Source organism: Nelumbo lutea, chromosome 6 (genome assembly GCF_056320005.1).
Source record: "Nelumbo lutea isolate HS-2025 chromosome 6, American lotus-T2T, whole genome shotgun sequence".
Taxonomy (NCBI): Eukaryota; Viridiplantae; Streptophyta; class Magnoliopsida; order Proteales; family Nelumbonaceae; genus Nelumbo; species Nelumbo lutea.
This window is the reverse complement of record NC_142689.1, coordinates 72874120-72892729: the sequence shown is the minus strand read 5'-3', so window position 1 is coordinate 72892729 and position 18610 is coordinate 72874120. Positions and strand designations below refer to the sequence as shown.

At 37.4% G+C, this 18610-nt stretch overlaps 1 protein-coding gene and 1 long non-coding RNA gene across 8 annotated transcripts in view; both read right to left on the bottom strand.

The window, feature by feature from the left end:
* Window positions 1-10394, bottom strand: part of CLC-E (chloride channel E) — a 63281-nt gene extending 52887 nt beyond the window's left edge. For 6 of the 7 annotated variants that reach the window (XM_088951492.1, XM_088951491.1, XM_088951494.1 and 3 more), the window contains exon 1: window positions 9443-10394. In XM_088951492.1, the coding sequence (XP_088807618.1) occupies window positions 9443-9880 (438 nt within the window). In that variant the 5' untranslated portion in view covers window positions 9881-10394. The remainder of the gene's footprint in view (window positions 1-9442) is intronic. The other variant, XM_088951498.1, reaches the window with a different exon arrangement.
* Window positions 10395-14507: 4113 nt separating this feature from the next.
* On the bottom strand, window positions 14508-16063 carry LOC148849643 (uncharacterized). Its single transcript, XR_016101263.1, has 2 exons — window positions 15471-16063; window positions 14508-15352 (listed from the first exon to the last, which is right to left on the bottom strand). It is a non-coding gene; the product is annotated as an uncharacterized LOC148849643 (long non-coding RNA).
* Between the last annotated feature and the right edge of the window lie 2547 nt (window positions 16064-18610).

The following is an 18610-nucleotide window of genomic DNA, read 5'->3' as shown; positions in this document are numbered from 1 at the left end:
CCTCAAGAAAAGGGAGGAACAAGGGAAAACAGGAGGTTTTCCCCATGGACCGACCCGTGGCGAGATCCTATTCCCGGGCCCATAACAGAGTGTACCCTTTTTCCACCACCCTAGCTTTGTATCTTTCAATTAAGTCAGCAGACCAGTGTTTAACCGTATACACCTACTTACAACCCACCAGGACTTTACCCTCAAGAAGTGGAACAATCTTCCAGGTTTGGTTCTTATGAGGGCCTCAATCTCTTAGTTCATAGCATCATTTCACTAAGGGGACTGCATTGCATTTGTAACATTACAAGGAAGAGAAACAGAGGAAATGGTAAAAATATAGGCATGGTAGGAAGGTGAAAGGGCATCATAAGGAACATAGTTAGTGGTGGGATAGTCGATGCATTTCCTTTTTACTTTTCGAACTACAATGAGAAGGTCAAGGTCAGGGTGTGAGATATGAGGCTCAATAAAAGTAGGATTAGGAAGTTTAGAGTTAACAAGAATCTTAGGATAAGGGTTGCTTTCAAAATTACCTAGAACTAGGAAGTTAGATTTTTGTGGACATTCAGCTTCATGAGTAACCTTCCTTTTGCACCTTATGAACCACTGCTACTAAGGAATAGGGGGAGGAGCAGGAGCAGGAGTACTATCATTGTAAGTGCGAAGAGAAGAAGATCAACAAAGAAAATCCACAAAGGCAAGAACAGGGAGACAAAACAGAGCCCGGTCTTCATTGATGCTCTCCCCCAGAAGAGAAGGACGATGTGATTGAAAGAATGGAGTAGACTCAAGAAATGTAACATCCTTAAACACATGCTGTCAGCCATTGTGAGTGTTTTCTTGGTAAAAAAAAGCACAGTAGAATATCAAAATAGTGAGAGAAGAGAAGGGAGAAGAGAGAAGAGGAGAAAAGTTTTGGAATAAAAAAACTAAAGCTAGTGGTGCTAGCCTTTTGGTATCTATGTTAGGGCAGCCCACTCTAATAATAAAAGAAGAGGAAATTACATATGCGCCCCTATGGCACTAAAATAAGAAAAAAGACTAACATATTCAACGCTCCCCCTCAACTTGAGACATAGATATCAATCATGCCCAACTTGTCACATAAGCCATCGTGTCTCGAGTGATGTAAGCCCTTTGTAAATATGTCTACAAGTTGCTCCTTAGAACATATGGAGTACACACTTCCCCATTAACAATTCTCTCTCTGATAAACCTCAATATGCTCAGCTCTATCATGAAGAACCGGGTTGGCTGCAATGCTGATGGCAACCTTGTTATCACAATACAAAAGACATGGGGCTATCAACTGGAAAACCCAGTTCACTCAGCAAATTCTTTATCCACATAGCTTCAGCCACTCCATGGGACATTGCTCTATACTCAGCTTCAGCACTAGACCTAGCCACCACACTTTGTTTCTTGCATCTCCATGTGACTAGGTTTCCTCCCACAAAAGAATAATACCCACTAGTGTACTTTCTGTCATCAACTGATCCAATCCAGTCAACGTTTGTATATACTTCAACCTTCAAATGCCCATTCTTCTAGAATAGTAAACCAGCTCCTGAAAACTTCTTTAGATACCTGAGGATTCTCTCCACTGCCTCTAAGTGTGGTAGGAGCATGCATGAACTAACTAAGAACACCCACGACATAAGCAATGTCTGGTTGGGTCATGGACAAATATAGGAGCCTTCCCACAAGTCTCTGGAATTGCTTTACATCCTTAATAATCTCACCACAACAGTCACCCAGTATGTGGTTTGGATCAATGGGAGAGTCAGCTGGCTTAACCCATTGTTTTCCTGAATCTTGTAACAGATCTATGATGTATTTCCTTTTGAGAAATGAAGATCCCCTTTTGTGAGCGGGTCACTTCAATTCCAAGGAAATACCGTAAGGGACCTAGATCCTTCACCTCAAATTGAGTGGCTAAGAGGTCCTTTAGCCTTTAAATTTCAACTTTCCAATCACCTATGATCACTATAGTAGGAATCTACTGAATTAAAAAATATGAAAGAAAGTAGTTTCTTGAAGAGAGAAGGAAGAGAGAAGAACAGGAAGAGAAGAAGAGAAGTTTGAAAGAAAAGAGAGCAATGATCTAGCCGCCCCCTTCACTTATTATTTATACTAAAATAATAGAATAGTACAAAGACAACTATGCCCTTATAGGGTGGCAAAACATAAAACAGCATATATAACACTAAAAAACATAATAAAATTTGGACTCACATAACTATTGTGGTCCCCACCTCCTATCTAACAACTAACATAAAACATCTACTCAGAAAAACATCATAAAACTAATTAATCTTCAACAACTATGTCATCAACATACACTATCAAGCTACAATCTTTCCTTCCCCTCTTTTCACAAATAATGTATGGCCATTTTGGCACTGTTTGTAGCCAATCTACTGCATAGCCAGACAAAACTTGATGACCCAAGCTCTTGGTGATTGTTTTAGGCCATACAAGGACTTCTTTAACCTGCACACTTTCTGTTCTTTGCCTTGGACACTAAAGCCAAGGGGTTGTACCATGTACACCTCTTCCTCAAGGTTACCATTCAGGAAGGCATTTTTAATGTCTAGCTAATGAAGATCTCAATCAAGATTTGCAGCAAGGGAGAAAATAACTCTAATGGAATTCATCTTAACTATTGGAGCAAAAGTCTTTGCATAATCTACTCCATATACTTGAGAAAACCCTTTTGCCACCAACCTAGCCTTGAACCTTTCTATTGTGCCATCAGCCTTGTGCTTCACTGTGAACATCCACTTACACCCTACCGGTTCCTTACCCTCAGGAAGATCCACCAACTCCCATGTATCATTTTTATGTAAGGATTTATCTCTTCTTTCATTGCATCTGTCCATTCAGGTACTAAGAGAGCTTCTTTCACATTTTTAGGGATAGGGACATTGTTAATGAAAGAAAGGAAAGCACAAAAAAGAGGTGAGATGTTCTCATAGGAAACAAAATGGGAAATAGGATGCTTGGTGATACAAGACCTAACTCCCTTCCTTTTTGCAATAGGGATGTCTAGGTCATTAGCAAATCAAGTATTAATAGGAAGAGGATCAGAAACATCAATAGGAATAAGAGTACCTAGTATAGGATCTATCCTCGATGAATCTAATGATGTCGGTGGTACAGCTTCAAGTTGCTCCGCAGCTCTTAAACTCAGTTGGCCCTTATGACAAAGAACAAAAACACATAATGGAGGAGGGTCAGGCAGAGGGGGAAGAACCTGAACTCGTTTCTCTTCCACCTTACTCTCCCCCTGAGGAAAAATAGGGAAAAAAGGGCACTCTTAAAGAAAGACACATCCATAGACACAATATTTTCTAGAAATGGGCTCAAAACATCGGTAACCCTTTTGAGAAGAAGGGTAACACTAGAATACACAGGGAATGGTACGAGAATCAAGTTTACCACGAGTAGGAGACATGCCTTGAACAAAACGACAACCAGACACACTAATGGAAATGGAGAAGAGGGGAGCTTTGGGAAATAGGAGCTGATGAGGGGCCTTGTACCCCAACAAGCAAGATGAGATACGGTTGATAAGACAAGCAGCACACAACACAACATCCAACCAAAAACATTTAGGAGCATCCATGTGTATGAATAACCCACGAGTAACTTCAAGGAGATGACGGTTTTTTTTTCTGACAACACTATTTTGATGAGGGGGTTCTAGCACAAGAGCTATGATGGATAGATCCACACGAAGCAAAAAACTCCATGAGATCACTATGAAAGTACTCTTTCACATTGTCTAATTGGAAAATTTGGATCTCCGTTTGAAATTAGGTGAATATCAAGTGTTGGGAATCTTTAATAATTTTGGGTACTTCATCTCTAGACAGCATGGGATACACCCATGTATATTGAGAGTAGTCATCAACAAGTGTAATGAAATATTTATATCCATTCTCGGATGTCAAAGTAACAGAGCCCCAAACATTAGAATAAACAATATGGAAAGGAAAATCATATTTATTATTCCTTGAAGTAAAATGATTTCTATAATGTTTGCTCAACTAACAAGTTTGACATGTGAGTTCAGACACTGACACTAACTTAAACAAATCTGGAAACAAAACTTTCAACAATTCAAAAGATAAATGACCTAAACGACTATGCCCAAAATAGACTTAACTCTTACTAGACAGACTCTTGGACTCAATAACCACAAAACTTGCTTTATTTTCTAGCATGTAAAGACCTTCCACCATACGACCTCTACCAATCATCTTCCATGAAGCCAAATCCTATATCACACAAGAAGAAGGGAAAAAGGTTACTGAGCAGCTTAACAAATTTGTTATACTACTAATAGAGAACAAATTTATAGGTAGTTTTGGGACATGTAGAGTATCAGAAAAGGCGAGTCCAAGAGGAAGGGAGATGGTTCCTTGACTAGTGATGGTGGAGAAAAAACCATCAACAAGTCTTACCTTGTTTCGACCAGATAAAAGATGATAAGATTGAAAACAATTGACTTATCCATCATATGGTTTGAGGCTCCAGAATCTATTATCCAAGGGGAGTCTGAGGGATGAGAGGACACATGAAAAGCTATGGAAAAATTACCATTACCTGATGTAGATGCAAAGAAAGTCAAGGGGCGAAAAGCATAATCCATCTGGCAAATCGCCCTCCCATACAACTCCAAATGGTCATGGAAAGAATTAATGATATCTTCCATGGGATCAATCACAGACAGTGATTTAAAAGGCATGCCTAGGTGCACAGGCGATGTGCATTTTAGGGTATGCGCCTCGCCTAGGTCCTAGGTGCAGCCCTTTCAAAAGGCGCACACCTGGTGCACCTAGGCGTGCGCCTGATGCGCCTTGCACCTCAACCCAGGCATGCACCTTTTGAAAATTTGACACTTTTTTGCTTTTTTTGAACATAGCGGCTGGGTCGGGGGCTCCATTGGCCCCCGGCAGAGAACTCCTTTTTCCATCTTTTCTCCACTCTTGATGGTTTCCCCCTTCCTCTTAGAGTCTTTGGTTATGTATGTGTTTTTTTTTTTTTTGATAAATGTCTTTGGTTATGTATGTTTCATCCATGTCAAGGATCCTAAGAAGACATAGTTAGATCCTAAGGCTATATGGGATGTCTTTCTTGGGTATTCTCCTACACAAAAGGGCTACAAGTGTTATGATCTAGTTACCAAGAAAAGGTATGTCACCAAGGATGTGGTTATTTTCGAATGTTAGTCTTTCTTCCAAACTCTTAGGAATTCTCATCAAGGGAGACTCGTAGGGTGGAAGAAGATCCCTCTTCTCCTTCTCCTTTTGTGTCGTTCTCCCAACAAACCCAAGTAACTCCATTTCTGATGCTTTACACCTATTCCTAACTTGGATCTTCCCATTGCTCTTCGTAAGCCTATTCATTCTTGTACCCTACAGCACCCCATTGCTAAATATGTTTCTTATTCTCGTTTATCTCCCCGTTATTACTCTTTTGTGTCTTCTCTTCCTTTTGTTCATGTTCCCACTAGGTACACTGAGGTTGTATCTGATCCAAAATGAAGATAACCAATTAACGAAAAAATAAAAGCCTTGGTGAAAGCCAAGACTTGGGAATTAATGGATCTACCAGAAAGTAAGAGCACAATGGAGTATACATGGGTATTCACTATGAAACATAAGGCAGATGGTTCAGTTGAAAGATATAAGGGTAGGTTGGTGGCAAAGGAGTTATACATAAGGAAGGGATTGACTACAAGGAGAATTTTGTAGTGGTTTCCAAGCTCAACACTATTTGGGTTCTATTGTTCTTAGTTGCAAATTTCTCTTGGGAGCTACACCAATTAGATGTAAAGAATGCATTATTGAATGGAGACTTACATGAGTAAGTGTTTATGAACCCATACCTGGCTATGACTTCCAGGGAAAGGTTTGTAGACTAAAGAAAACTTCATATGGGCTAAAGAAACCTCCCCAGTCTTGATTTGAGAGGTTTTGTGGAGTTATGAAGAATGCGGGATACACTTAAAGTGGGGCTGACCATTCTTTGTTCATAAGGAGATGGAGTGATATACTTACAACACTTACAGGCCATACTGAGATACTTCCTTGGGACTGAAGTTGCAAGATCACAAGAAGGCATATATATGTTGAAGAAAGTATTTGCTTGATCTGCTAAAGGAGACAGGTATGATGGGAAGTAGACCAACAGATACACCTACGGAGCATAATCATGGTCTAAAAGAGTCCATTGGTGAGAACTATTCCAACAAGGAAAGGTATTAAAAGTTGGTAGCAAAGTTGATATGCTTGTGCCTTACCTGACTTGATACAGCTTATGCAGTTGCAGTATATGTGGTAAGTGACTTTATCCATGCTCCCAAGATTCTCCACATGAAGGCAATTGTGAGGATCCTTAGATATTTGAATACTTGTCCGAGGAAGGGAATTCTGTTTAAGAAGCACAATAAACTTGAGATAGAAGCATATGCAAATGCTGACTGGGGAAGACCGAACAGGAACACAAAGTTTACATCCAATTGGGGGGAATTTGGTTATTTGGAGGAGTAAAAAACAAAATGTGATAATTAGATTAAGTGCAGAAGTTGAATGTAGGGTCATGGCCCATGGTGTTGCAGAGTTATTGTGGCTCAAGACTCTTTTGGATGAGCTGGGAATGAAGGTTGATTGTCCTCTTAAGTTGTACTGTGACAACAAGGCGGCAATTAATATTGCTAAAAACCTGATACAGCATGATAGAACTAAGCACATTGAGGTTGTCCAACACTTTGTGAGAGAAAAAAATTGTCTCTAGCGATCTTTGCATTCCCTACATGGCCTTAGAGATGCAGATAGCTAATGTTCTGACAAAAGGCCTTCCTTCAATAAAGTTTCATGGTTTACTTGGCAAGCTGAGAAAATATGGTTAGTACCAAAATTCTCCTGCATAGCTTTCTTCCTACTCTCTTCACCTTGAACCATGGCATATACCTGACCATGTGTTGGAAGGGCATCTTTATTAGAATTTGTAGTTTAGAGAACCATATTGGAATGGCCAGTCCAACCAGAAAACTATGAACCAGTCCACTGGCCAGTTTGGTCAAGATGTAAAAACCAGTGGTGGAAAAAGAAAACAATCATTCAAACCAGAAAATCAATGAACCAGTCTGGGTTTCAAAATGCCAGTCAGTTTTTACTCATTTTTTTAACTTCCTCCTAACAACTGAAGGCCATAGCTTTCCACTTAGTTGTCCCATTGCAAGATTGCATCATATTGGTAAAGCATTTGAGCTACCATAATATTCTCATCAATTTAGATTCAAGGCTGCTTGAAGAGATCCTACATGGAGAACTGACTGGCTGTGGCTTCTCTGGTATGTTCTTTGCAATATTAAGGAGGATCTGTTGGGCATGCACTGGAAGATGGAAAATATTTATAGACAAGGTAATTGTGTAGCGGACACTTTGGCCAATGTGGCTTGTGATACTTGCATAGATCCTAATTTTGATGACATCTCTCTTCTATATGATTCCACGTTTGCAGCGCTTCATCATGATAGAATGGGGCTTCCATTTTTGCACACCAGATAAGTCTAGGCTATTTTTTGTTTCTTTTTAGAGATCTTCAAACCCTTTCCTTGTATATCTATGAGCTAAAGATCTTTTTGTATAGGATGGCGTGTCAATGGGTTGACTGGTTTGACCTAGCTAGTTGAATTGGTGACCCGTAACCTGAGGGGAAAAACGGTTCTACCTCTGGGTCATTTCTCTAAGCATTGATTTGTACCCTAACCAATTCATAGTCCAAGTTCAACCTAGCAAGGAATTCAAATATACAATTTTGTTCCACTTTCTTCTTCTATTCATCAAGGCTATGTTTGGTTTGAAGGAAAAGGTAGGGAAAGGAAGGGAAAGACAGGAAAACCTATACAAGGTTTGTAAAGATTCCCTACCTTTCCCTGCATTTTCCTTTAAACCAAACATAACTCAAGTGTACGCTCAGGCTTGAACATTTAATAATGATCCCTCTCTTCCTACATGCTTGAAGAGATGCATAGTAATCTGCAAGAGACCTCTTCCCCTGACGAACGTGAGCTAGATCCTCTACTAACAAGTAGAAGCATCAACAATAGAAGCCATGACATAGGGGCAATTGTGTTTCATTAGGTGTACCCCATAGGGGCAATTTTGTTACCCCATCTTGTTTAAGTTGCATTTAACTGTCTCTGCACTTATTAGGGACAGAACAATCATTGCACTCAATGATTAGAACTTTAGAAGTCTATAAATATCAACCTTATTTGCTCTATGTTTATTTATGAAATGTGTTCAAGACGAGGGTTTTGTCAGTATTCTTCTTCACCAAGGATGAAGTTCAGGTTTTAATGCACATTTCCATTTTTTTCATTAAAGTCAAACTGGATTGGCTATTGGAGAAGCTCAAGTTCCAAGTTATTTACCTTTAACTAGTACTTTTTCCCAAGCAGTTCATTGGATATCTATGCATAAGTTATTTTCAAAGATTATAAATAACAAACATGACAGGGGCTCACATTTTATGGGTTTTCAAAGCTCTATGAGTAGAGGACATAAATAATTTCATAGAATTATGGCTTTAGAAATCAAGGAAGCCTTAAGAAAAATGTAGGAAAGAGTATGACATCTAATGGTATTCCAATAGAAGTTTAGAATTCCATGGGTGAGATGACTTGGGTGGTCTTTTTCTTTTTTATCACTAGAAAAGAATTTTATTAAGGCAATCTTGAAAATAACAATAGGTTGGCAGTAATTTCCACCCCAAACAACAGGAGTATACAATTTTTCCCAAAACATTTCTTGTCTTGGGTGGTCTTATTATCTTAGTGAGATAAGTTTGTGGCCATCAGATTAGGTTTAACTGGATTAGTTTGAGGGTAACCAGGGGATTCACACCTCTAATATTGATATGAGTATCCATTATGACTGGACTCTAAAATTAGCTTTTCGAATGGCATAAGTCACCATCCGGTGCATTTGTTTTGTAGTTAACTGCTGCCATTGTGGACCCATCATCCAATATGTGTTAAACCTTTGGAGTCCTCACCCATTTAGCACATGTATAGAAGGGTTTCAGCTGCACTCACAAACCATGGAAGAACACGCAGATTATATTATTTCCTTTTACTGTTTATGTATTACCTAGATCGTGAGCATCCTGCCCTCTTTTTACTCTTATTGACTATTAGATAATATCGCCAAGAAGTCACAGTTATAAATTGGCCAAACTAAAAAGTTCTGGCAAACTAGAACCTTAAATGTTAACTCCAAACCCTGTACCCAACAAATTATTTTCCCTTGCATTTGTAACAGTAACATATGCATCTGCCTAAGTGACAAAGAAGCATACAAATGGTGAAAATAAGAAGTACTCCTTTCAAATTTCTACTAACAGTAAGATGAATAAAAAAAAAAAAAAAACAAACCGCACTGTTGAAGAGCACGACACCAAGACCAGTAACAAGACCGACGACACAGGCGGCAATGACCCCAAAATTCTCTTCTGAAATAGTTTCTTCTATCGCTGTTGCAACGCCTCTTAGTTGTACCTTGTCGAATTCCATCCCACTCCATTCTTGCTTCGTGCCTCTTCCCTTCTCGTCGCCATGGATGAAGCCGTCCTCGTCGTCTTTGCAGCTTTCTCTGTCGGACTCTTCTGTTCTAGGAAGGCTTGAAGGAGGAAGATGAATAAAACCCAGAACGGGTTTTGTGCCGAAACGGGGGTAAGGTCTGTCTCGATTATGGTTTATGAGTTTGATAGAGGGTGAGTTGATGCAGAGAGAACTCAGAAGCGAAGGGGAACTTAGGTAAGAAGGTGCATAGCGGAAGGGACACTTGGAGCAGAAGCAGCTGGCCATTCCCATATTTTCCGATATTCTCTAACTCGCTCATCCGCTCAGTGACTCGCCCAACGAAGAGCCAAAGTTTTGAATTAGGACTGGTTAGTTAAATTCAATTATTCAACTCAACTTCGTTGCAGGTTTTTTTATTGGTAACTAAACTTCGACGCAGGTTGGGTATAAGAACTTGCCACGTAGTTGGAATAGAAGCGGATAAGGAAAGTTTTGACTTGTAGTTGTGGTCGTTCTTTGTTTGCGTGGCTTGGGCACGGACAGAAAGCACGTCTGGTCTTCGAGGGGAAAAACTCTGACTTTTTTTTTTTTAATCAAAAAAGGAATTCATTATCTGGAAAAACCGAGATTACAAGTGAACTGAAACACCGGAGTCGGTAGTCTGTTCGGTTGTAGCCATAGAGCACAACCAATCTGGACGGTTAAACAAAAAAGAACTTGGTCGGAAAGAACCCGCCAAAAAGTGTGCCAATCAATACAGCATCTCTTAACAAAAACAAACTGAAAATCCAGCGCTGCTGCAACTTCGAAGATACTACCATGCCATCTTATATCTTATCTTATCTTATATATATTAAAAGGATATGGGTGTTCTCTGCACTCAGTAAACGAGTAGATCCCACGTGCGAGCACCCATTCTTAATAATTAATTATTAATTAACAACAATAATTATTAACTAATAATAATAACAATAATTATTAATTAATTACAGTAATTAATAGTGTAATAATATGCACCCATTTCCAGTAATTAGTTACTAATTAATTACAGTAATTAATAGTGTAATTATATAATTACTGTAATAATAATTACAGATTATATCACTAATTAATTACTGTAATAATAATTACAGATTATATCACTAATTAATTCTGTAATAATAATTACTGATTATCACAGTAATTTAATAAATATATAATTAGTGATTATAATTAATAATTACTGTTATTATAAACATTGTTAATAACTAGATATTTACTTTAATTTTATTTTGAATTAAAATTATAAATATTGTTATTAAAAAATATAGTTAATAAATTTAGTAATCCAATTTTAATAATTACAGTAATTTAATAAATATATAATTAGTGATTATATTTAATAATTACTGTTATTATAAATATTGTTAATAAATATATTTTTACTTAAATTTTGCTTTAAATTAAAATTATAAATACTGTTATTGATAAATACTGTTAATAAATATAGTAATTATTGTTATATTCAAAATAATTAAAAATGTTATTAAAAGTATTGTTATTGATTATTTAATAAAATATTATAATTATTAACTATTACTAATAATTAAGTGTAATTATATTACTAATTAACTACGACAATTAATTACTGTAATAATATAATTACTGATTATCACTGTAATTTAATAAATATATAATTAGTGATTATAATTAATAATTATTGTTATTATAAATAATGTTAATAACTAGATATTTACTTTAATTTTACTTTGAATTAAAATTATAAATATTGTTATAAAAAGTACTGTTAATAAATTTAGTAACCCAATTTTAATAATTGATGATTATTACAGTAATTTAATAAATATATAATTAGTGATTATAATTAATAATTACTGTTATATTAAAAATAACTAAATAAAATTATGAAAACTATCATTAACAATTATTTAATTAAATAGTATAATCGCTTACTATTATTGATAAATGTTGTTAATAACATTCTAACAATCAACTGTTCAACCGTTCGATTCGAATGAATGGCCCATTTTGACAACAAAAAATTACAAGCAAAAAATTACGGAACCATTTTGGCCACTGGTTTTGGAGTTGGCGGTTCAATCATCCAGTTCAAATGGACAGTTCGTTCTAACAACAAAAATTATAGGCAAAAATTTGAATTTGTGAGGTCCATTGAGTAGTATGATTTGTGTTATGTCATTTGAGTGTGTGACTCGTACGACCCGAAAATGGAACCGTTTCAGCCATCGGTTTTTGGATGGATGCTTTGGTCGTTTGGTTCGAACGAACGGCTCGTTCTGACAACAAAAAATTATAAGCAAAAATTTACGGAAACTTTTTGGCCACCGATTTTTCAGGTCGGCGGTTCGATCGTCTTGTTCGAACAGACAATCCGTTCTAACAACAAAAATTACAGGCAAAAATTTGAGTGTGTGAGGTCCATTAAGCAGTATCATACATGTTATGTCATTTGAGCGTGTAACTCATACGACCCAAAAATGGAATCGTTTTGGCCACCGGTTTTCGGGTCGGCGATTCGACCGTCCGGTTCGAACGGATGACCTGTTCTAACAACAAAAATTAAAGAAAAACAGACAAAAACCATTGAACAAGTCAATGGGTTAACAGTTCAATCACTCAAGTCAATGGGTCGTTGACCGATTCAATGGTTTTTGGAAAGGGACCAGGATTAGGGTAAAACGGAATTGGTTGCCTGAACAGTTTTCGATTAAAAAAATAAAAAAAAATGGATCTCATTCTGACAACAAAAATTACATGCAAAAAATTGAGTGTGTGAGTTCCATTAAACATTACCATACGTGTTATGTCATTCAAGCGTGTGACTTATACAACCTGAAAATGGAACCATTCTCGCCACTGGTTTTCGGGTCAATGATTCGACTATTCAGTTCGAACGGATGGCCAACTCTAATAATAAAAATAAAAAAAAATAAATAAATAACCAAAAACCATTGAATGGGTCAATGATTTGACCGCCTGGGTCAATGGGTTGTTGGCCGATTCAACAATTTTTTGCTACGAACCGTGATTAGGATAAAACTGAACCGATTGCCTAGATGGCCAATTAAAAAAAAATAAAAACAGCCAAAAACCATTGAACAGTTCAACGGGTCAATTGTTTGAATGCTTAAATCAATGGGTCATTAACCAATTCAATGATTTTTGGCCACGGACCGAGTCAATGAATAGACGGGTCGATGGTTCCATTCCAGCCCCTATGAAGCAGGGCCCCTCCGCTAGTGATGCTAAAAAAATAAAGGCTAATATCATAGACCTTCCTAATTGCATAGCTGGTTAACATTCAAGTATTTGAGTTCGGCTGGGTTACACATTTAACCGTTTAAGTGGCATACAAAAAAATGTAAAGAGGGCTTCCGTCACATTTTTTTCTACATTTTTTAACCTAAAAACTAAAAGAAAAGCTTTAAAGTTATTTATAGTTTTGCACTGCTATTGAACTGAAGTCAGACCATTTGGCCCAAGAACCGTCCAGACAATCAGTTCCGTTTTACCTCAAATCTAGTTCCTGGCCAAAAACCTTTGAAATGGTCAACGATTTTTGGCCATTTTATTTTAAATATTTTTTTAATTTTTTTAATTTTTTATATCAAAATGAGCCATTTGTTTGATCGGACGGTTGAATTGTCAACTCGAAGACTGGTGGCCAAAATGGACCAAATGATCATAGCGAAAAATCGTCCATTTTACCCCAGAACCATTATTTTACCAAAAACCGTTGATTGGTCAACAAATCGCAAACCCAAGCATTCAAACCGTCCAACAGGCCATCCATTCAATTCAAATGATCTATTCGACCCAGACCGGACCCTTGACTGGTTAGGGATCCAACGAACATGCCATTTGTTAGAATCAGACAACGAACTTATTAGGGGCTCGGTTCCCAGGTAGAATGGTCCAACCATTCGAATCGAATGAAAGGCTCATTCTTATAAAAAAATTAAAAAAATAAAAAATGGCCAAAATTGTTGGATAGTTCAAACGTCTAGTCCGGTCTGGTCCGTTCTAGCCACTGGTCTTCGAGTTGACAGTTTGATCGGCCAAATCAAAAGAACAACCCATTTTGACATAAAAATTTTAAAAATAATTAAAATAAAAATGGACAAAAATCATTGAACGGGGGTCGATGTGTCGTTGACCAATTCAAAGGTTTTTGGCTAGGAACCGGATTTAAGATAAAATAGAACCGGTTGTTTGGACGATTCTCGGGACAAACAGTATGACCATCCAATTCAACAGTGGTTCAAAAACCATGAATAAACTTAAAGTTTTTCTTTTATTTTTTAGGTTGAAAAAATGTAGAGAAAATTAGTAACAGAAGTTAACACTCCTGTTTTCACTTTTTTTGTACATCACTTCAACCATCTACGTGTTACAACGCAGATGGAAACGCAGCCCGCATTGTAACATGTAGATGTGTAGCTCAGCCAAACTCCAAGTATTTGCCTTTTTTTCAATGTTTTAAAAATCCATAAACAAAATCGTTTTTGCCTCCTGCTTTGGCTTAGGCTCAGTTAGGGCAACATGTCGGGTCGGGTTAGGTCGGGTCGAGGCCAACCCAAGCCCAACCCTAACCTGACCTGTCCAACCCTGACCCTAACCCTAACTAAACTCCTTAAACCCAACCCAACCTTCTTCTCATCTCTTAAAACCTCATAGAATTTTGTGATTTTAAATATTAACTTAGCTTTCACTACATATATTAATCCTATGTTTCATTAGTATTTGTTTGTTGACATTTTTTTTTTGTTTCTTTTGGTACAAAATTAAGAAAAATAAGTGTTGGAAATGACTATAGTTTATTATGAGTTATGAGTCTTATGACTTATGCTAGATCTTTTATGGGTGGAAAACAAGAGAGAGGAGATGAAGAATAAAATTTTCAAAAAACATAAAATAATGTTATTAAGTTTTTAGTCTTTCCGATTAGGATCAAGTGAAGTGATTATCTTAAAAGAAATGCATGATACTATATGATGGGGGCTATACAAATATCATGCATTTAAACAAATCAATGTATGTTACATATTACAAATAACATATATTTATATATGACATGTACTATAGAGCCAGGTTCATGTTGGGTCGGGCTGCCTAAGGGGTCGACCCTAACCCAATCCGAAGTAAGTCGGGTCCATGAATTTCAACCCTAATCCTAACTCAAGCATCAACCCGGCCCAACCTAACCCAACTTTTACGGGTTGGGTTCGAGCAAACCCGGCCCAAGTTGTAGCCTTAGACTCAGCCATTGAACCGTCCAGATCGAATTGTTGACCCGTAATGTCATATACAATAATAAAAAAGACAAATTTTTAAATTATTTTTACTGTTTAGCTAATTGACAAATTGTACCCTTATTGTTTAATTATTTTCTTAAACCATCCTTACTTTTTTTACCATTGACTAGTTCTGCCCCTCATGTTAGCCCGTTAATGTTCTATCAAAATCTGTACACATATAATACCATGTGATGTTTAATTTAAAACTCAATATTATCCTCCATCCCACTTTTATAAAATAAATTTTATTATTATATGGATTATTTTACTCCAAAAAAAAAAAAGAATCGTCCCCTTCCTCTTGATGTAGTCCAAAAAAAATGAATGGTCCCCTTCCTCTTGATGTAGCGGCAGAACACCGACACCCCTTCCTCTTTCTCTCTCTCCTTTACTTTTATCTTTCTTCCTTTACTCCGTCTTCTTCTTATTCTCTTTCCTCTTACACCTTCAACCAAGGAAGAGGATCACATAACCATAGCCAGAGATCTAGAAAATGAAGTGAATGCAGATCATAAAACTATAGATGACAATCAATTTCTCTAAATCTGGAAATTTAAAGTTACCGCATTATGACATTTGATGATGCAAAGGAAGCTCAACAACGATGATGGGCTTGCGTTGGAGAGACGAACGTTTTTTTGGTTTGGGTTTTACTGCTGAACCTGCAGAGACCATGGCTTGAAGATTACATCGTACCCCAAAGCCCTGCTAAGAAATCTGGATCTCTCTTTCTTCGTCTTCTTCCTTCCTCTCTGATCAATATGATAACCATACAAGTTCACGAGATCGAAACCCCTTTTGCAGTAGGAGTGATTTTCATGGCTTTCCCTATTTTACTTTGTTTTGCAGTAGGAGTGGTTTTCCCTGGCAACGGCAATCGATAGAATGAGGAAGACCAGAAGAGGCCTATTACAGTAGGAGTGGTTTTCATGGCTTTCTCTTTTTTACTTTATTTTGCAGTAGGAGCAATGTTCCCCAACAACAGCAATCGGTAGGGAGAGAAAGACAAAGAGTCTGTTTGGAATCGTTATCCTTGCTCCAGAAAATGGCGCCACATCGAAAAATATAGTGCTCCAGGAAACGAGCATCGGTTTGGAACCGTTTTTCCATAAAAGTCGGTGCTCCAAGCCACACCTCGGAAACCGGGAAGGCATGGCTTGGACGCTTCCTGGAGTTGTAAATCACTATGGCCAACAGAGCAGTGATGTGGCACTGGATAATGGGTACCAGTGCTGAAAACGTTTCCTGGAGAAACGTCCTTCTTGGCAGCAACGCTTGCAAACAAAAGAAAAAGACACCGTTTTCTGCTTCCAACCCACACATCAGTAAGAAAATGGTGCTGCATCTACAGCATTGATGCCAAACATATACTAGAAGAGAGAATGCCTCTAGATCTCTGATTCTGATCCAAGTCCTCTATGATACACCACTCCACATGTGCATTTTAGCAAAAGTTGAGTCAACTTCTTTTCCACCATCTTCCTACTCCTCTGCTCTGACGAATTTTTTACAAGGAATCCAAAAATACTCCATGGACAGCAAACACAAAAGAATAGATGTTCTTTGGTCCACTTCGGCAGATGGGAAGCTGCCTTGGATTTTGGTCGCTGTAAGGGCTCTCAATTTTTGTCGCTGCCAAAGGAGCTCTATTCGGCTACTATAGATGATTTTCATCAAACCGGCGATGGAGAACCATTTCTACTAACAAAGGGGTTTTGATCTCGTGAATTTGCACAACCATCGGATTGACTAGAGAGGGGTGCAGCAAAACCCAAACTGGAAAAACGTTCGCCTTTCTCCATGATTTTTTCTTAACATAAGGGCAAAAGAGATATTTCATCCTTTCTGTTAAGATTTTATGACAATGGAAATTGTTAGAAACAATTGGGATGGTTTAAGACAATAGTTAAAATAAAGATACAATTTGTCAATTAGCTAAACAGTTGGGATAGTTTAAGAAATTTGCCTTAATAAAAATGTAATATATTATAAACTAGCAGCAACCCATGCGATGTGATGCATGGGATTTGTTAAGAGAATGTTGTAGAGAGACTGGGTTGAATGGGCCCTAGCCCATTAGTGTCTTTCTTATTAGTTCTTTCTTGTTATGTTTTCTTATTGGGCCTTTTTTTATGGGCCTTTAGCTCTTGTTTATGTTTTCTAAGCATAATGCTGATGAAGACGCCTACTTAAGGGCAACCTTGTAAATTATGTAACTTAAGTAAGTTTATTAAAAGATTAGTGGGGGAAAATGTGATATTATCAAACTCATCCTTTCTTTCTCCTTTCTTCTCCAATCTTTCTTCTTCTTCTTCTTATTGGTAACTTTGTATTTTGATGCCTTAAGGGCATCATTTCAGGGGTATTTTCGACCTTAGAATAATCAAAGTGTGTCGTTTCCCAATTAAATTCAATGTTATGACCTCTAAGGGTCTCTGTGCAACTTTTGTGGAAAACTAGGGAAGTTACATGACTGAAATGTAGTTTTTGGGAAGCTGGTGTGAAGTCCAGTTGAGATAGGGGGTATTTCTGTGAACAGGAGGGTGCCTCCTATCTGCTAAACCTAGAATGGCGCCCCTCCTACTGTATTAGCATGCTTCCCTCTCATTAGCAAACCCTAGGATGACTTATAGCTCATTCTTTTCATCCTTAACAAACCCTACCCACCCCTAACTGCTCAATCTCCACCTTCCATCCCTTCTAATCTCCACGATTCATTTTAGGGCACTCTCTTTTTAACATTCTAACCCTAGGGAGCCACCTAATTTCTAATCTTCACCATTCAACCTTTATCCACTAAATCTCAACCCTACATAATATTGGGTGCCCTCTTCTTTTCTTTTCAGCCTTAAGATCACCTTAGAATAATCCTAACCCTCCATTCTGAACCCTAGGGTGCCCATATTTCTACAAAAACTCAATTGCCGCCCCCCTCTTTCTCTTTAATCTCAATTTTATCCACCATTCTCTATAAAAAGGACCCCAAGGGCCCTAGAAAAAGGGTTGGTCAATTCACCGAGTTCACAAGGTTAAGGTTTCTTGAGGAATTCAAGGGTTGTAGAAGGGAATGACGCCCAACTCTTGTTAAGAGGGGTTCCTGCAAATAGTCTAGCCAATATGTAGCTATCGCCACTGGATCTAATCAACTATCCTTTTATTTTCTTTATTTTCCCTCATGTTATTTTTATTAAAGCAATCTTTTAGATTTAATTTCTGTTCATTTGTGTATTTTGCAGATCCGAATTCGTCCAATTCAAGGCCTGGATCCAAATTTTGGGATCACTTTTATTTATTTCTTTTGTTGATCTTAGAGTTTTTTTATTTCTGAATTTTGATTATTGTCTTGTTTAATTCCGAACCTTTAATTTCAGCCTTAATAAATTTTATTTTCTTATTTTTTTTGCAATCCCCAATTCCATTTTCTTTTTTTATTTGTCCGGAACAAGAAAATAATAATTTTCCCTCGCTTCCCTATGGGTTTGACCCCTTCCTCACCACATACTACATTGTATAAGGTTATGTGAGGATTGGAAAAATTTATAAATCTCTAAACTGGTGTTCCGAAGTGGTTAACGTCACACTTCCACCTACACCAGTTGCCTTCTTCTTCTTCCTTACTTTCTTTTGCTTTAATATAAAATATTCTACTAATTTTATTGGTTTGAATCACATCTTGGTTTCAGAGCGGGTCTCCCTTCCGCTT